This window comes from Motacilla alba, chromosome 4 (assembly GCF_015832195.1).
Source record: "Motacilla alba alba isolate MOTALB_02 chromosome 4, Motacilla_alba_V1.0_pri, whole genome shotgun sequence".
NCBI classification, from domain to species: Eukaryota; Metazoa; Chordata; class Aves; order Passeriformes; family Motacillidae; genus Motacilla; species Motacilla alba.
This window is the reverse complement of record NC_052019.1, coordinates 56015470-56036501: the sequence shown is the minus strand read 5'-3', so window position 1 is coordinate 56036501 and position 21032 is coordinate 56015470. Positions and strand designations below refer to the sequence as shown.

General features: G+C 39.6%; 1 protein-coding gene across 1 annotated transcript in view; it reads right to left on the bottom strand.

Annotated features, from left to right (window-relative positions):
* The window catches only part of PTPN13 (protein tyrosine phosphatase non-receptor type 13), a 112015-nt gene that overhangs the window by 78257 nt on the left and 12726 nt on the right, over positions 1-21032 (bottom strand). The window contains exons 2-3 of the mRNA XM_038134696.1: positions 8652-8771; positions 793-962 (exon numbers count right to left, since the gene is read on the bottom strand). Coding sequence (XP_037990624.1) covers positions 793-962; positions 8652-8771 — 290 coding nt within the window. The remainder of the gene's footprint in view (positions 1-792; positions 963-8651; positions 8772-21032) is intronic.

Sequence of the window (21032 nt, the reverse complement as noted above, 5' to 3'; positions counted from 1 at the left end):
CAATGTGCAGGGCAAGGAGGATCTCTAACAGGCTTGGGAGTCACTGTGGATTTTCAGTACGTGTTCAGTGATATAGCCCTGAAGAAAACGGACTATATACAAAAAGCTGTTAAAACAAAATATTCAACACAGAAACACGTTTTTAATAGTCCTTGTGCACACAACAGCAATTGATGCCAATAGCACTTTTCTCTGAAGTAAAAGCTGTTTCTTCCTGGAGGAACACTGCCAAATGTCAAAATTGTTCCCAGATTACAACACTGTCTGTGGCTAGCTTCTCTCTAAGGATTATTGATCCAGAGAAGCCAAGGAGATAGAAATAGCTCAGCTTCCTTTTCACTCCCACTGCTAAATATCTTTGGCTAAGCCAAGGGAATGGTTTTCTGAGGAAAGTGTTACCATTCACAACAAATTCGTGTCAAGAAGACAGCTGAGAAGATAATCATTTTGACTGTACTTATCAGTGACCTGGAGGAGACCACATATACAAACCTTACCTGTCTGAACATTTACCCTTGTGAAAGAGTTAAAAAGGAGAAGTGGAAATTCTGTGCATTGCCCAAGTATGTATGTGGCCAGGGCTTGTACAGACTCTTCCTCTCAACTGCATACAACTATAATCACTATTCCACTTTAACCAGAAAAAACAAAGTAGGAGGATCCTTCTCCCACCTCACAAAAGAAATTACATGAATCACAAACCATGGGGAGACAAAAAGGACAGTTTAAAGCTATTTTGTGAAGGGATCAACAACAAAACACCAGAGCTGTCTGCCAAGGAAGGCACTATACCTTTTCAACATCTGACAAGGATGACAGCGAGTGGTTCTGCAGAACCTCTGGTGCTGTGAACGCTCGCAGGTCTTGTTGGGACACATTTTCATCAGTAAATGACACACTGCCAGATGGAAGCAACAGGAGAGACCACGGAGAAATGATGAATCCCAGAGCAGAAGGATCAGCTGTAATTGAAAAGGGAAAAAAAAAAAACACCCTAAAAATGAAGCAATGTTTTTTGATGCCCTTGCTAGATGTTAGTTTATCAGCCTACATACTATAAGTGGAATAGATTCATGCTTCCTTTTCCACCTGTGGTGTTTCAAAACCACAACAACCTCAATTTTAATCACACTGGGGAGTACCACCATCTTTTATGACTATTCTTTGCTATTACTCATAACAGCAAGCTTAGGAGGAGCCTGCTAAAATAGTCACAATCCCCTGTCCCGAAGTTATTTCATTTATGTTACAGTTGACACATAAAATGTTCCCTTTCTGCAGTGCACATGTCATTAAGGCTAATTCCTACAACAGGAATTCCATTCCAAACTCCATTCCTACAATGGAGTTTGCTCCTATCCTAACACAGCACTACTGCAGCAGCAATGCTTGGAAGAGAGTAGACAAAGTTAGTGAGGAAGGAAAACACTCTGAGAGTGGCTAATAGAAGGGGACAAAACAAAAGAGTTTTGGGGCACAGAAATCCTTTTTAGTCTAAAGTGAAAAAATATTACAAATACCTGAACATTTCAAAACAAGCACTGAAATTGCAGAACCAAAAGTAACCAAGATCCGCAATTTGCCAGCTAGGTTTTTGATGTTTGATGATACTGCTGTCAAACTAGCTTAAAAAAAAAAAAAAAAAAAGGCCATTTTTTAAAGTCAGAACCTTTTTTCTTTACCTCAAATACAAATCAACTCAGTTTCACTGAAGGAGGCATGAGGTTTTACTAAGTAAAACTAAAAGTTAACTTTTATTGTTTTCATAGGCAAAAAGGCAATAGCTCTGCCTTCTGCTACACGATATATCAATGACTTGAGAAAACACACATTTGAATTATATGCCCTTTTCCCTGGACGTAGTAAGGAAAACCAGCAGAATAATTTCCTCCATTAGCACCACCACTAACATTTTCCATTCTCCAGCTCAGGATATTCCTACAGTGCTGGTTCCTAGACTGATGACCTATCTTGTAATCTAGAATATTTCTAATCTCCTAGGAAATGTATCACATTACTGCTTGCAGGTATCAGGTGTAAAAGGATCTCCCAAGTAAGTCCTTCAATTTTCTAACCCCACTTCCTCTGAAACAAACAGAAATATGTGCTGGTGGTCACTGTTGTGGCAGCAAGTTCAGATGTTAAAAAAAAAAGAAACATAAAGATGGACAGGCCATTCCTATTATATGTAACAAGAAAATACCAAATTACATAGCAAAGCTTCCAAAAACTTTTCAGGAAGACTACCTTGGTTGGCCTTTGACTTTCAAAAATTATCCTGTCAGTAACTACTGGATTCTGCACCACTTCTGTGTGTATTAACCACTGATATAAAAACCCTAAGCAACCAACATCTTATAATATTTTAAGATTTCATCTTATTAGTCCCAACTCAGGAACCTTAAGAAATGTAGAGGCTTTAATCTTAATTTAACATTTTATATAACAAATACTTGAAATACATAAAAACTCTTCATATTCTGAAACATACTAAGACAAAAAATTGATTTAGTTTTGAGAATTAACCCTCCCAAATTAATGTGAAGTCTTCCCAATATTTATTTCAACAAACTTTAGAGCATTTGTCCCCTATAGATATAGAGTCTGAATTTATTGACCCAGCCTCACGCAAGAATCTTCATGACCTGAAGCAATGTAAAATTAATGTGATAAATAGGAAGTTTAGAAAAGGACTGATTTTGCCAGGCTCATTTTACTGACAGTTTCTCAGCTTCCTCCTTCAGGAGCTTACAACTTATGTAGTAGATCATCGTGCCTACATCACAACTCCAGGGAATCTCATCTATTGTTATGAAGGATGGTGATAAAACAATTAATTCTCCAGTTTCCTCCTTAAGGCATGCATCATAAACCAAAATAACTATCTCAAAGCTCCAACCAGGTAGATACACCTAAGGAAATACTTTTTAGTAACACTAATGTGTTTGCACCACGGATAATAAAATAGCAAAGATGCAATGCATCAAACAGCCAGCAACTATAGGAATAAAAAAAAACCAAACTATTTTCCAGTGATAATATTCATGTCATCTTCTGTTTAGGTTTTCAGAAAAATTTACAAGAGCAGTAAGAGTAACATACTCCTGAAAACACTGAAGAAAATGACCAAAAAAACCCTCCCAAAAAAACCTCCAGAAAAACAACAAAGAAACCCCACCCCAAACCAGTTTCAACCCCCCTTTTTAAAGGCACTGGAATTCAGGATATGGCTCCTGGTCAATTTTCTAGCCATTGGGCTTTCAACTGTGCTAGAGCTGCCAGCCTTCTGAGTTAACTCCAGAGCTATGCAACTCGGTAACAAAACACTTGTGAGAGCACAGCATTTCAAGCAGTGCCAAAACAGAGATAAATAGTGTGGTCTTAGTTAAAGTGAGAGAGTGAACTGGCTTTAAACACAATAAAAACAGAAATAATCTTCAGCTACAGAGCATCTGCCAAACAAATGAGAAGGGAAAAAATCCTTTATGTGCTTTAACAGCTTACAAATAGCCTAAGATAAAAAAGACCCACCACATTCTAAGAAACATGAAGACAAATATTTGAAATGGATCTATTCTTCATTATTGATGGCAGGTAATTTTGAATTCCCAAGCTACAGTCAAGTCAGTCCTTCAGGATCTTTTTTCCCCACTTCCTCTCTTAGGCCACAGCCATTAGCACAGAACACACAGACACACACACACAAAGTTCTAAAAAGCACAGAACAACCCAAAAATATACACAAGGGCTTCAACACACATCTTTGTTTCCCTCCATAGCCCTCACTGAGGTAAGTAATCTGAAAATTTGTATGCTCAGGCCAGGCTGGAGGCAGCCAGACCACTGACTCCCCTGCAGCCTGGCCAGGATTATGCCAGCACACAGGACCACTTCTGCTGGAAATCCTCTCCTCCTTGGTCTGGTGCAGCGTGTCCCTGCACGCCTGCTGCGCAGGGCAGGCAGCACTGCGGCACCTCTGCCCCTCTCCCTTGGCACAAAGGGATAGGAGAGCTCTGATGGGATACTGAGCCCCTTGGAAAGCTGAAATGTACTCTTTCCTGAGGGTACTGGAGCAAGAAACAGAGTGAACAATTAGTTTCTGAGATCAGTTTCTGTTCCTGAGCTGTCCCACAATCAAACACCACACTACACTTCACTGTCATGCGGACCACATCCAGCAGAGCTCTGCAAAGAGTGCAGAGTCACTGAGCCTCTTCGCTGTGAGTAGGCTGGGTGGAGATGGAGGAAGGCGTGAAGAATAGAAACTAAAAAATTTTTAAAACCCCAGTAAAATTACAAAAGCCCAAATCTCTTTCCTTCTCAGCAATCAAAAGATCAAATGTCACCAGATGATGAAAAAAGAAAAATCATTCCCCAACAGTTACTGCCAAAAGGAAAAGACAATCATTTATCACCTGCCAACAAGGATGAGTTAGGAAATGAGGATTTGGGTTTTTACCCCTTCCTATTGCATTTTTCTTCTTGTCAACCAAACCAATCCATTTCCTGCTCCATCCCAACTAGGTCTGTGATTACTTTGGACTCACCACTAGACCCCATTTCACACTTTGCCTTCCTTCTTTTCATTACACTTACTCAAGCAAAGCAGTTCCAGTAGTTTGACTGTCAACAAGATTTACAGGTCCCTGAAAACCATAATCTTCCTTCTTCACATCCACTTTCAGATGATATAGCTTTTCATTACATAAATAATTTCCCATATGCAAATCTGCAAAACATTCAGCTTGCAAAGATTTTCTTTCTTTGCTCAACCTGTCTTTTTAATATCAGACTCACTTTCCCCCTTCTCTTCCCCCTTCGTTTAGATACATGTCTCCAAACTTAAGGTCCAATTATTTTCAGAATCCTCAACGCACACTTTAGAAGAGGAGTGGCCTAAAAGTGACATATGAAGGCTTTCTCAGTTTCCAGTTTAGATAAATCTTTTCCAGTTAAACCCAGCAAATTAGAGGGACGCCGGTTTTATAATTCTCAGCAGCAGTGAGCACAGCATTCTCCTTATGCTTATACACTCACATTTGAGATTACTTCAAAGACTTGTTTCTTTGACTTCATGGAGTTCTGAGTGCAAGATACAGCACGTCTGAAACAGCTGATACACCCTTTCAACAACAAAATAGTTATTGCAGATAATTAAACAGATGTAAGAGAAGGGCAGGTCTGGTATCGGCCTTTTCAAATCTCCAGATTAATCTCAACATCGCCAGTGCAACTGATGTCAGATCTGCAACTGAGTCCTAGATTGCCTTTCTCCTTCATTTAACAGCTTATAACATGCTGACAAGACAGCTACCAGAGCTGATCTTCTAAACTGGTGATTAGCAACTGGGCACTTCAATCTAAGCTTTCATTTTTTTATAATGATAGAAATAAATGTGTGAAGTATTTTTAAGGAGTTCAACATCTGTTAAAAACATAAATACAAAGAGAGATAACAATATGCACATTTCTGTATCTGTTGCTGAATAAGGCGTGATGTGATATGCAATTAACCATGAAGACAATGGATCTTCATCCTGTGCTTCTCTTATTCAGTGCTTTGATAGATAAGAAGACAGACTCACTAAAAGACATGCACAACTTCAATATATGGAGAAGTCCTCACATCTGTAACAGAAGCTTGTTCTGCACATTTTTTCTAATTTCCAGAAACTAGCTTAAGTAAGAAATTAATTGAAAAACAGGTTCTCAGTTGACTGAGTGACAGCAAGATTCCCAACTTGAAACAAACTACCAAAACTCTACCAGGATCACATACATAAATAATTACTTGGGCTGGTAATTCCTTTAAGTGTCTGTGGTTCCTGGGCTGGTGTGGGAAGGCTGCCAACAAGGGCAATTTAAAAGTTGGCTATTTCTATAGCCTTTTTTTATCCCCCTCATTTCAAAACAGCTGGTGCACAGAACAATATGCCTAATTTAATTTTTTTATAATAAAAAATTTACAAAACATTCAGCAAACCTTGTTTTGTTACAGAACAGCATGTTCAGGGACTGCAGGACTCTGTACAGGGAGGAAGAGCACTTTGAGAGCTGGTCAAAGCTGAACATGCTGTCATCTTGCAGAAGCTAAAAGCTTGCCCTATCTCCCTCTGCCCAGGAGTGATCAGTCAGTTCTAAAGAATTTTGGAAACTCACCCTCTGCCATAAAATAGCTCTTCCACACCAAATGCATGGAAGAAATGGGCCTGAAATTTGACCAAGAAAAACAAGATTTCTTTAGAATCCCCTGTTTGCTACAAGTCCTCCACCAATAAAGAGCAAAATTGAGTTAGACAAGCCTAGAGGAACCTCCACATTTTCTATTCCTGCATGTCAACACCACTTTCATAAGCCAGCAAAGAAACTGATATTCAAGATGACAAAAAAGTTTCTAGATTGCTTCCTGAGTGGAGACAACCTTCATTAAAGACTGTCTGGTTATCCAACTCTTGCTGGGAGGAATTAGATTACCTTTATCAACCTTAGCTACACAGAAAAGCTCTTTCATTTGAGTGTCTCTTGAAGTGCGTTTTACCAAAGGCTATATCCCAGGTTAATTAATAGCATGCAACTGAAAATGGTCTGCTGAACTAGCAGAAAAACAACTCAATAAAACAGCTTCATCTCCAAGAAAGAGACAGATTCTTCTGGCACTGATTTTATCTGAATTTGTGTTTTGGTCTTCATGGATAGGAAGTAAGATCAGAAGCTTCTGCCACCTTAGCCAGTCTTGGCTGGCAAACATTCCCCTGCCTTAAAAACACGCATCAGAAGTCCTGGGGCAGATTTCTGTTTTGTGCTCTCATCTTTCAGTACTTGTTCTTCAGAAGGAGGGCTGACTGTGTTCTTGTTGTTGATGCTTGCATGCAGTCTTCACAGAGATTATGGTAACTTTTCTGCACTACTCTCAGGACAAGAAAGGGTGAGCTCTTATTTTCACTGGAAACTCCCTTGTAGAAAAAAAATTAGACCCAGGATAAAGTTTTAAGTGGAAAATTAGTAGTGAAACCACTACTACATGCTCATACAACTGTGATCTTGCAGGTGGATTAGAAGATGGAGCTCCATGTGTCAATTCCTGTGAAGTTTACAAGAGTAAACCTCTAATCATTCAAGATCCCTTTTAAGTCAAGGTCTTAACAATCTACCCTTTTAAAAAAAATAATTCTCCTGACTGTCTATAAGAGACAACAAAGAGTGAAAGAAAGGAAAGCAGATGCCAGCTTTTTCTTGCAATATGAGAAGCAGCAGGACAGGTCAATTGCTCAAACTGCAACAATAAACTCAGCATTCCTAAGAGAGAAAGCTTTTTACTACATATAGGCTATGAGAACGCTGGTAAAGGGAAGAAGGTAAATTTGAATGGGATGTCAAAACTACCTATAATTCACCTGGCAAAACATATGTTGGAGAAGTTGATAAAATTCATATTTGTAAAGCTAAGTCAAGTGTGATCAGAGATCAGGCACCATATAGCAGTTTCTGCCCACACCTGCCTTCTCTGGAGCCTGTGAAGTATCCAACAGAGACCATTCTCAGAGGCTGTGCAATGCATTAAGACAGAGCCAGTGCAGGACTCAATAGATTGTCTAAACCAAATCTTTAAAACACCAGCCCAAAACAACCTAAATGTTGAATCTTGATAAAATTCTAAATCAAATACTTGTAAAAAATACAGAATATTTTGTCCCAAATAATAAGGATTTGCCCCTTGCAAAGTAATGTGTAAAACAATTACTATTTCTGAAGTGTGAGCATTTGATTTTTCATTAATAAAACTGAATAAGCTTACATATGCATGCTTAGCTATAAGGGGATGACCCCCCATAAAGGTGCTGAAATACTAGGATGCATCACGGGAATATATACTTTATCTGAGAACAAGTTAAAGATGTTACTGAAGTTCAATATGTGGATTAAGCATTTATTGCTATTTTAAAGAGCAAGAAAGGGATGGAAGGGCCTTAAGGATTTGCAGATTTTAAAGAAAAGAAAGGAAAATATAAGGAAGGGGAAAGTTCCATATTCAAACCTAGTGCTAAAATGTGTATTATTAGAAGTATTGCAGATGCTGAGCTTGGAGCCTACTGAGGTGGGAGGGGGGAGGGAGAAGAAATACTTCCACTCCTTTGAAGTACAAGTCAGCACCATGTTCCTTCAGTAGCTATGTAGGTGCTGCCACTTGCATTTTGGGGAATCATACCTAGCCCTCTGGTGAAGTTTTCTGTTTTTCACCTTTCAGACAAAATCTCTTCAGAGCACATTGGTCATGTCTGCACAGTACTGTACCCATTTCTATGTCCCCTTCAGTACCAAAGTGTTCCAGTGGCCTCAGACTTATTTATCACTTTTTTCCTATGTTTCCATCTCACTCCAATGGGTCTAAAATAATTGAAGTTACCACCACAAGAACTGGGATGTGCCACAGGTTCTGGCAGAACATGAAGTGAAGGTTGAAAGCAACCTTTGGGCTGTGGTGCAGAGAGGCACTTACCCAGAGGTGACCTAGGAGCAAGGTATTGTTTGGGTTTAGAGCCTAGAAGGACAAAGCAGTCTACTTATAAGGTACATTAATATAACCAAGATGTTTCCAGTTATTTATTTATCAGTGTATTTATAGGTATTTATCAGTCTTGAACAACGCTTACCTTTTCTGAATAGTTCTTGAAGGCTCTCTGCACTTTGATTTAAAATAGCCCATATTTCCTCTTCTTGCAATGGTCCCCCCCGAACCTCCAGAGCCTCTGCTAGTGACACATGCATGTTACCTGGGAAATGAACAGACTGATGTAAGACTTAATAACATCTTTTCTTCTCCATGCATGCAGTATTCAAGTAGTAATAACCCATGTTCAACCCCCAGTCAGAAATATTCTCCAGTATTAGCAGAACCCATCAAATAGAAATGATACAAAAAGCTCCCTATGGTGATAAAGAATTTTGAGCACCTCCAGAAAAACTCAGGTTAAGAAAATAATGATCCATTTAATATCATAGGCTCTACATCCATAAATTCAACAAGCTGGCACTAATCCACATGCTATGGGCAAGAGCTTGCTCTGTTTACAAAGATGACAGATCGATCAGTAGTTACAGGTTTATTAAAATAAATCAGCTATTAACACGATTTTGACAGGTTTAAGTCATGAAGCTGCTGTTAGAAAAGGAAGCTCTTCCTCCTTTCACAGAGTTGCTGATAGCATCTCATGACCAGATAGCTATGGAACAGCTTCTCCTTGCAGTTAAAATCCAAAATAAAACTGTTAGCAGCACTCTACATATTACATCCCCAGAAAACAAAGAATTGTTTCCCCAGATAAACGAGGTTATGCTTCATTAGTTTTTGAAAGAGCTAAACCATTTTCACCACACTACAATATTCTGTTGTCCAAAACCATCTGAAAACTGAAGGCTGCATCCCTACATATTCTGGCAAAGCAAAGCTTCATTCATTCAATAAGCTCAGGAGCAAATAAACCATGTGTCTGCTTAATTACTCCAGGTCTCTATGGAATGTTCTCAGATTGAGCACTCATGCCAACTGATTTTTCTGATTAGGATGCAGCTGCAGTGGATTCTCTCTGTGCTTCTCTCCAAAGCCCAGAGAATGAAATCTTGAGGCAGTGAGCTGTAGGAAGAGCCTAAGGTGTACTGTCACTCATCACTGGTAAGTTTGTCATATGTCTCAAAGGCTCCAAAGTTGTCGCTGGAAATGGAAAATACAGTTCCACAAGCAATGCTTATGGTCTGGAGACCAGTAGCTGATACCAACAGTTTCAGATGACCCAATGGTACTGCTGGAAGCTCCCCTCCCTTCCTGTAAATCACCTACCCAGAACTTCCCCATCACACCATACAATCCTGCCTCAGGCGTAGGATACTAACCTAACAAATTTAAAGAGGAACAGGCTTACAGGCTGTATTTCGTTTCCCAACTGTCTAGGCAGCTTTATGCCTTCCATGTGTTTTTAACTACAGATAACCAACCTAAACACGTATAATTGCAACATAAAAGGCTGAATATCCTGCAGTTTCTAACTGAAAACATGGGGTTTGACAATACTTGCTAAAATACTAGCCTTTTCACCTAGAATTCCATACTACTACTGAAAAATTACATATTGCTGGCTGCTTTTCCTCACAGCTCATTTTTCCTTATTTCACAACTTGCCAGTTTGTAGCATTCAATTACTGTGCATATTTACTAAGCCAGATATATTTTCAACAATTAATGTTCACAAGTCATCATCAAAAGACCGTGGAAGGGAAAGCAGACTCAGATACATTTAAAAGAAAGATGAAACCTGAATTCCCAAAGAGAAAAATATATAAACCATGAAAAATGGCAAGGTAGGGACCAATGCAGAATTGCAATGAATGGATGGAAAACCAGAGAAAATTGTGCTTCCAGTCAGCACGAGATTCACATACATCAGAGTGTCTGGTCTGACTGTTCCAGGATATTCTGTGATTTCATGCCACCATCTCAAATTTCAGTAGGTACATCTAGAATCAAGCTATCTGGATTATTCAGATGAAAAGATCTCACCTTCTCCTAGGGACTAAAAATACATGAACTCCAAAAGAAAACTTTCTGTGATAAATATTCTAAAGCAGATCCCCTGCTTTAACAACAATCCCCTCTCCCCCACCTCAATTCCCTCTCTGCCACTCCCCTTCTCCCCATTCTGCAAAATGCTGCATCCTTTCAGCTGTGATTAAATAGCGTGGACTGTTCTGTAGCAGATATAAGCCAATTCCCTATTTAACAACATGACAGAGACCATAAGCACGTCTGCTCCAACTCCCAAACACATTACATCCACAGTAAAAAAATCCTACAGCAAACAATTTCTTGATCACAGTAAGAAGCAGTAGGAATATACACACCCAGCCACTCAGGCCTCTGCTGTAGCAGTGCAAGCAACAAGATCTGCTTGCATTTCACAGACAGCAGGAGCTTGACAAATAAAAATCAAACACATAACACAACAAAACCAAACTATTTCAAACTGATTTTGAAAGCTCAAGCAAAATCTATCACAAAACCAGTCATTACAAACAGAGCAAAATGCCACAAGCTGGGATTTGAGTGGGATTCTCATTGAAGCAGATCTGTTTCACTAACTTTTTGGTAACTTTTTTCGTGACTTTTCTTAAAATTATTTCTGAGCTGCAGTGCTTGTCTGTCTCAGCAATGGGCAGACCAACATGCTGGTTATGAGGATTAAAGGACCTCTCACAAAATGGTTCTCTAGCACCAAGGAACTGACTGAGGGAAGCTGGGGTGAAGCTGTTAGCAGGAAAATGCAAGGCCAGCTTTCTCCACCTGTCCAGCCCACCTGTCATCAGCCAGGCACTGATTTGGAGCTGACAGTGGAAGTGCCTGGCTCAATACATAGTTCTCCCTCACCAGTTTGTTTGTCTCGGATGTTTTTCACAAGAAGATATTTGTAGGAATGCTGACATTTGCAATGCACAACTCCTCCAAATCCGCTGTCTCCTTAGATTCTGGGAACCCTCAGTAGCGTGTGGTCCTTTGTGAATACAGTAACCTAAATACTCAATTCATACAAACACTTTTGGGTCTATGCAATACCCAAATATTATGATAAATTGCAATATAAGGACTATATTGAGTATTTTTTTAAGAGAAAAACATTTAAAAGTTTTTGTAGAATACCATATAAAAACAATGTTCCTGGCAGTCCCTGTGTTTTTTAGTGTTCCAGGCTGACCAGCCAAGAAATCTAGATGCACTGGTAAAGCTCTCTATGAACTCATAGTTCATGTCAAGCCATTTTTCTGCTACAAGTCCTCTCCCCATCTCCTCTTTATCCAAGAAAAGCAAGGTCTGGAATCCTGTGCCCTGCTACTTTCGCTCCTTGTAATAAGGACGGAGGGACTAAAGAACATGGAAAGGTGCACCTTCCAAGGACGAGTTCACTTCCCCTTTCCTTGGGACAGAATTATGATGGCATCTGAATACAAGGCCACACGGAGATGGGATCAGAATAGGCAAGTCTCAGGGTTAAGGTGGCATGAACTCCAGAGGAACTGCTAAGGTACAGAGTACTCACACACCCAAAACTCACATGAGATCACAGCCACAGGACATCCAAACAGGGAGATTGACACAGCAGAGAGCACAACACAGTGTAGGAAGGCAATGGACAAATTAAATCAGTTAGCACTGGAGGTGCATAGACATGAACCTGACAGACTGCTTGTTCTGGGGCAGAATTTACTCCCAGACCACACAGGAATACTATTTCCACAGGAAGGGAGTTGCATTGTATGGAGGCAACTTTTATGCTCCAGGACAAGAGAGTAAATTCAGGTGTAAATCATTTGTATTAACAAGCTCTGAGTGCAAATTTCTTGGCACCATTCAGCCCTAAGCCATGCAGGCAGCACAGTCACGGGGAAAAATGTTGCCTAAGCCAGAGGCCTCTCCCATATTTCAGACAGTTTCTGAAAAGAGCCTGTCTACCTCATGAGGACCAGCTGCCAGCTCCTCCCTCTAGACAGACAGCTCACACACTCCCCGGTGAGTGGGATGGGGCTCTGGCTCTTGCCTGAAAACAAGCCCAGTGACCTCCTGGCTTTAAAAAGTCTAATTTTAAAGCCCCAGCAACCCATGTTAAAAGCACATCACCTATGGAACATCCAGACAGCACCAACCCCACGAGGCAGCCTTCCACTTGCTCTGTCCCAAGGAAGACAAAGCACAACAGGAGCAGCCCTTCACACCGAGAAATTCTGTCAAAACGACTGTTTGCAAGGTACATACTTTTATCCCCACCACTTACAAAGCCTTCACACCACCTTACTTTTTAATTGTTTATTTCTGCAAAAGTTAAACACTCAGAATTCTCATTTCCCCCAATCACCAAAACTTCTCCTCACACTTTTTCAATTTTAAATTGAAGGTCTCCAACAGCAACAAAGAATTCAGAAAATTTTAAAGGCCTGTGCTTTCCAAATTTTATTGAACTGTCATCAGCCAAAAATATTAAGAAGCTTTTGCCATAACGGTGATTATTAAAGACCATAATACAGTAATTTTTGTCAAAAAGTTCCTAGAAACAGACTACAAGTCAAAAGGCCAAATTGCTTCAACATAACTGATGCCTGACACTTGGTGTTTTGGTTTTAGTAAGATATTCGTTGCTTTTTTCCTTACCTTGTGCATCAACATTTTCCCCCAATGCTGTAATAACTTCAGAACAAAAACTTTTAGTCAAAAGCTGTGCTTTGACATCAGCTAACTGAAATGCCTGCACTACCTCACACTTGGTATTTCATAGGAATATGATGCCAAGAAACATGAAAAGCAGCTGCTCTGGCATACACTCTGCAGGTGTTTTTAGATGTGCAAGAAACAGAGAAAAAAATCTAGAATACCAAACAGAGTTAGAATGTCTCAATGATCACATAAAACATTCTGATATTAATTTTTATCCTTTGACAAAATTTAAAACAAAGAAGAGAGAGCAAGAAGGCTCTATATACATACAAAATACTTCCCATGGAGGAAAAAACCCACCTTATTTGTCCCATATAAAACACTGTTAGCTGACCTTAACTGTCCCGAATATGAGCAATATTGTCCCCTTGCTCCTCAGGGACACTTAGGCAAAAGGTGGCAGGTTCTGAAGAGACTTTTCTCTTAGCAGATGAGCCAAGAGCCCCTTCTTGGAGGGGGTTTCTTCCTCTGGATATAAATGCCTGGAGGCAGAAGTACATTTCATAAGGCAATTCTATCCAAGAGAACCTCTTAAAATTTACCTTTCTTATGCCATGATTAGCTGCCTGAAAATAAAACACTGACACTTTCATTCAGCACTCACTGAACACAAAGTGCTTTCTAAAAGCACTTGACAGGCACAAGTCTCAGTGACACTGAACTGGGGCTAAACCTGGACAGTTTCCAAAGTCTGGTCTCTCCCATTTCAGAACCTGAGCACCTTAAGCCCTTACCATGCCCTGTAATTTCAGAATCCTGGCATCTATGCTATTTATTTACATTGGCCCACATCTTACACCCCCGAACAAGATCTGGACTATATATACCAATTAGTTTATCCCCAATAATACTGTTGCTGAAACTGGGCTGAAGTGCAGAACCCTGGAGCCAAGTTAGAAAGCTTGCACTTCAGTAGTCTTTGAAACCTTATTTTCAAATCCACACATAAAACGTGGTTTTCCTCTAGCTGCAGGTCCAATTTGCATGGACTATCCAGAAAATAAGGCATTATTTGCAAATGGTCAAGTCAAGCATGCAATCAAGTCAAACACACAAGCTAATCAAGTCAACTGTGCTTAAAGAGTTTTTTTTCTTTTAGAGTCCTGCTCTTGAGTTAATTACTGCACATTATTCTCAATTATTGTCTTGAAGGATAAGGAAACAAACCCTTGTGTCACATCCACTTTTTTCATTTCTCCTATAGATACAAAGAAGGGGGACACAGCCCCACAAGATCCAGCTACCATTTCCCCCGTTTTTTAAAGTATTTAAAGAGCTGACAGAAATCAGGTGAACCAAAGCTTTAAGAAAAAAATCCCACAGTCCCATGGTGCTTTTCATTCAACCTGTGACCTGATAATAGCACTATTCCTTCTCTTTCATTTTAGAGAGGCCAGCAGAGATTAGTATTACCACCCAAGCATTTCTCCCCTCTTCCTGTTATGGAATAGATTAGCTTCTGCCACTCACATGTTTTCTTTCCATGTTCTCCTCTTTCTCCTCCACAGCAGACAGCGTAAAATGTCAGCAGAACAAAAATCTCATGCTCCTGGGCAAATCCTCAACCTATACTCAAAATTTTTTGAAACTGCATTTCCTCTTCAAACTGATGGCTTGCTGCTTGAGCTCAGACCTCCTAAGTAATGAACTGAAACTAACTCAAATTTGTGAGAAAATACAATATGGAAACACTCCCAGAAGTATAAATCTTGGCCTTTTATCTGAGCATACACAGATTAACAGACGAGATGTTGGCACTTCTCCTCCCAAAGCCTTAAATCAGTATTATATTCCCAGATCTGGAAGAGCGAAGAATGCGACATACTGAGAATCTTGGCTCATACCTCCAGGACAAGCAGTGCTTAATTTACTCAAAAAGTGCTTGCTTTCTTTCCTGGAAGGTAGAAAGAAATCAGCTTTTGGCATTGCCCTGAACACACAATGGAAGACAAGCTAGGGTTAGTGTTGACTCCCTCCTTTGCTCTTCTGTCTCCATCACCAGAACCAGATAAACTTGTTTATCTGAAGCTTCGTGTTAGGCAAACTAGTAAAGCCAGTCCAAATTGCATATAATGATCATGAAAGTCATGTTTTCTAGGCAACTGCAGAATGCTTTTTTATACATGAGGGTAGCTGATGTTTCACATTTGATATTAAAATTTTATTCAGAAGCACATATAATTATCACTACAAAGTAAGCTTAATCCACATAAATCGCAGCATGATTCTTGTATCCCTCTCTTTGTTTAATTGTCAGTGTAAGATTCTTGGGCAACTCCCTTATTTTGCTGTTGATCTGCTCCACCTCGGAGAGGGCACGTCTCCTGGATGCATTTCTCATACTTGCAATTTTCATTTTAATTGCTAAGTAGCAGCAGAAGACCTGTGACTAAGGCAAGCTTTAGAAAAAAAATATTTCAGGACTACAAAGCAGCTTGGCTATAGTGACACTTTTTAAACAGCACATGAGCCAGTAACACCCTCATTCACACATAACAAATTAAACCCTTCTAATGACCTGAAATAACCAGAAGCAAAAAGGCATCTTGCTACAGGATGGAATGATGATGTGCTGTCTATCAGACAAAAGGCACTAAGAATGGCACCTCCAGCTTTAGTCCAGCAGTTATTCCATTGTTGCATTGGAGAGCCATGCATTCCTCACATACTGTGAAAAGGTCATGACTGAAGCCTGTCCTTACTCACTCAGCTCTCAGCACAGCTGAAGAGGGAATGAAAGCTTTTGTCAGGGGAGCAGGAATAGTAGCAGGCACCTGATTTAAATGTCATGGAGCCACTAGAAAGCATTAATCTAAGTCGGTAAGTAGTGCTTCCCACCATCTGTGACATTCTGAAGCTAGAGACAAATAAAACACAGGCTCTGGTGAGCAAGTGAAGGAAGCAGTGATAATCACTTAGTGCAGTAACTGCTTTTTCATTCAGTACATTATTTTATACCTATATCATAGTATTATTCATAATCAGTTCCCAATGTTTGAGAAGACTAATGCTCAAATATTTAACACCAAGATATAAATTGCCACAGACTAGAAATGTGGTGACTCTACCAATAAGTTTCACTAATGGATCAACTTACTTTAGAGTAGATTTTTAAAAGCTTAGCTTAAGGCCTCTCCATGATAATGAAGTGATAACTTTTACTACATCAGACAAATTCTCTAGTTCCAACGGGCTCAGATTCTGTCACAATCCTTTCAGTCTCAGTAACAGAGACTGGTATATTCCTTTAAACATGCCTCTTCTGGGTAAGGCAGTCCCCTTGCAGTAATGTAATAATCAGCGTCACGAAGGCAGCACAACTGGATCGGCAAAAAATTAAGCCAAGTGACAAAGAGTTCTCTATATTTCTCGGATGTGGCACTTAAAAGTCCTTCAGACAGGTACAAAAATAATAAGGCAATGTGCTACAATACTGGGGGAGGGGGGAAAAAGGGAATCATTAGCACCCACCAATCTTAATCATAAAGAAAAGTGCTAGGTTTGCAGTTTATTTGTAAATAACGTAGAAGTCAACATACTCTTAAGTGTAAAGACTGACTCTACCATATGTTATTTCAAAGTCTGACTTTAATTCTATATATTCACATCCAGTCCTTCCACAAATGGCTTTTTAGGCTGTTGAGTAAACTGCAGGGTTCACTTGGGTTTTGAGATTTCTTCCTTTCATGGGAGAAAGATGGATCTGAGCAAAACAATCTTTGCCAACCTCATATATTTGACTATCAGACATTTTGGAAAAAGAAATTAGCATAAAAAATATTCCACTATGGCACATCAAAGCAGTATTTGCATAGTTAAAAATGATCTCATGTACGGTACTAGTAAAGAATGCAATGGATTCAGAAATAAGGTTTGTGTTCTTCATTTGAAAGCAGCATCTTTACACACTCACAAGAATAAAGAGAGCTGCTGACTTGTGTACTCAACCAGGAAAAAACCCTGGTATTCAGAAAACAGTTCATGCTATCAGCTACCTCATGTCCTGCCTGGAAAGGAAATAATATTCCATAATGCAGATAAAACTGTCTGAATAACAGAATCAAGCTTGAATGACATCTACCTGCATCTGATTCCTCCAGCAGTGCTTTACCTCAGGTGTATACAGGTAAAGAAGCTGCACTGCTAAAACACCAGGATTTTTTGTTTAAGCACACATTCAATTTGAGAGCTGACAAACTCCCACATCAATCACCCCACTTACTATATTTCTACTAAACTGCACTTGCATGTTTTTGTGAGTTTTACCATGAAAATTTTAAAAAAAAAAAATCCAACCCATTTAAAAGTTACTGCCTGGCCAGCATCCTCTGCAGCTACGTGGTTCATACCAATACTCCAATATTTTTAATGGCTCCCAATGACTTTTTTATCCAGTGCCCTAAGCTGAACTACATCCTCACACATATTTTTTCTGCCTGTGACTTGGTGAAAATAGTTTACAAGTCCAAATAATTACTGATGGAGAAAGATCATCTGGAGGGTCTACTGTGCACCAAGTCTTCAGTCTTTAATGCTCAACGAAGTAATATTCCCAGCTCCTAGAAAAATTCACAAATTTAGATCTCCTTAAGCAATTACATATGCTCTACAACACAGGCAACACCACAGACACCCAGGAGCTGCAGCAGAAAAAAAAAAAAAAGGTGTGTTGCCTTCTCAGACAGTTATGATTTCTTAGGTTCATTTCTGGGAAAAAAAAAAGAGATATGGCATAAGGAACAGAACATTACAAGGTCTGCAGATAGATAACACCGTGGATATCTTATCTGTGAACTCACCTGTCTGGGAGTAAAGCTATTATTCACACAAGTGATGACTAATTATTATTGTGAAAGTCTGAATTTCTAGCCTGAAAAACAGACAAGATGGAACAGAGGCCTACATTTCAGCTATCAAGAACTGTACACACAAGAAAATCTGTGTCTCTAGGACCAAAGCATAAGCTGAGAGATTCTTGCTCTGCTTTCCTGTAAGTGGAAATAAATGCTAATTCAAGCACAAGCAAATATCAAGTCTCATTCAAAGAGTACTGCATTTTCTTCACTGCTCTGTAACAGAAGAAAAAAAAGTAATTTTGCTCTCAGACAGGGAATCTCTCTATTGGTAGTACAAGGTGTGAGATTTACAGGTTTTATATGCATGAAAATACAATTTAAAATGCCTGTGATATGTTATCCTCCTATCAGGTGTGAAAACCTCTACAAAGATTTAAGCAGGGGGAATCAGTGACTAATCTTATAGGGCAACTTCATACACTTCCAATTGAGAAGCATAACTGACAATACCCTGGTGCCTCATCAGGAAACATGAACACTCCAAGGGAATGGCAGAGATGTGAACAGACAGCTGGCTGGATTTGACTTGTTCATGCTGCCTCAAATGAAGGAAAGATGATCCTAAGGAAATGAGAAGCACTGGCAAACGCCACTACATACCTGGCTTGCTGCACTTTGTCAGCCTTCAGGAAGGATGTGCTTTTGACAGTGCCCACTCATGTTGAGAAAGAGTGTGTGCATGTCCCCACACATTCATGTGTTACCCACTACATATATAAAAAGTGTGGGTGCATGCATATACTCCATATAGACCAAATATTTCACTTTAAGTTTCTGCTGAAGGTCAAGAGAAAAACCCTGAAGGACAAAGAGAGTTACAAATGGGCAGGAGCACTGATCTATTTTGAGAAGCCAACATGAACTACCTGAAAGCCTTGTTAGAGGGTCCCTAAAGCCTATTAAAGGTTTTGGCCAAGGCAGATTTAAATAAGATTCTGTAAGCATTTGGAAAAACAGATTTGATACCAGCAGATGGGCTGCAACTCTAGTAAGACGCCTCCATCTGTCCAGAAACGAGCTCTTCACTCTACGCACACAGTATTGCAAGTGCAGCACCAGCACATCTTACAGGGTAGAACCATTTCCTGCAAAGAACTTCAAAAGCATCCACCATCTTTAAAAACCCCTGTCCTCATAAGAGACTTCACAGCACTTCCTTTTCTCCATAAGCAACTCATTTTCCAGAAAAAAAAAATCAATCCAGCCAACTGCTACTTCTTGAAAGCATTTAATTGCTGTTCAAGTGATAGGAAAAATATTTCCCTTTCAGTGATGCTGAGCTGAAGAGCAGACTGTTGGAAATTGTCCTTGAACAGGATACAGCTCAGTTTTTCCCCCAGTAACTGAGAATCTGTCTATATAATGTAATTTAGGTGGACCAATAAGGTCTAACACACCCTACATGAAACAGTATTCGGTTAAACCATAATACAGAGGATACCAGACCTCCGAGTTAAATGCATGCTGTGCAAACATGGAGATCTCTTCTTCTGCCTAACACCTGCTTCCCACAGAAACTGTTTCCACATCACAAGATAATAATTTGTCCTCTCAGACTGCAGATCCCTTCTTTCTCCACTTCCTTCCATACCTAAGCATACAGAAATGAGTTTAAGACTAAAGCCGTGCTTAGTCTCTGCATATACACTCCCAATGAGTAACCAATTTACAGGGCACTTGGAAATTTCAGAGCAAGCAGAAAATATGTTGTGTACTCTTCCATGCTGGAATGGACCCACTGCCCAGAAAATGGAAGACAAGCTTTACATGAAGGATATTATTCCCTATGGGCTCATTATAGGATTTCCCTAAATTCTCAATTTCCTGCTGCTGGTGATTTCGTATTTCAGTATTTCCAAAGTTCTTTGACTTCTCTGTTAAATCTATTATTAGCAGGGTCTTTATTCATATTACCAACAGCTATCTTGCAAATACTGAAAAAAATGGATTTTAAAGGCAGATTTTCTTTCTCCAACCATCTATAGCTGATCCATTTCCTGCACTGTTAGCATACATCAAAATTTACCTATTTTTCACCCACTCAACTCTTTAGGTGTGATATACACCAAGTACTGAGGACAGTATGTCTGTGTGACAACTATTTAGCAGCATGTCTAGAGACAGCCATCAGTTCAAAGATGCCACATAAAAGATGAAGATTTTTGGTCATGGAAACTTGCTTTTTAAATGAGCTCTTTATGGAGGCCAAAACCTTCCCGAGCAGCTTATACTGTCTAGTTTAAATCCTGCAATTAGGAGCCTTTAGCTCCAGATTAATTAGTAGACAAAGCTACTTGAAGACTTGGAATGCCTATGGTTAGGAAATCATGATCTTCCTTCAAAATATGAGTTGACACAGCACATATGGCTTTGTGCCAAAATCATATGAGTTAATCAGAACCTGACCAGTTAACTCAAGTCCCTCAGCCTGCCACTCTGCTCCCCACACTTCAGAAAAATATATAATTATATACTGCATGATTCAGTATGTGTTTACAACTGAACAATTGTTAAATTGACTATACTGCCCCTTGAACAAATTTCTAACACACACACTCACACACACACCCAATTTATGATTCATCTTAAATTCAGCAGTTACGCATGATTTATTCAGTCCTACAGCCACGATATTCTCCATGGTTTAACTGCCCCAAAAGGTGGTGTGATTATTACTCCTTTTCCTCTTAGGTGGGAAAACCTGGCATTTCTCTTTCACAAGAGATTCACCTACTTGCTATTTCTGCCCAGCTTCAAATCTGAAGTTTATGGTTACTGAGCCAAGAAAGCGAATGGGATTTGGAGTGTTGAGAAGGAGCCTCATCACAAAGAACATAAGCTTCAGTATCATTCGACAGCAGCATGAAAAACCTGCAAGAGTGATTTCTACAACTCCTCAACAGACCTTCCACACAAAACAGACT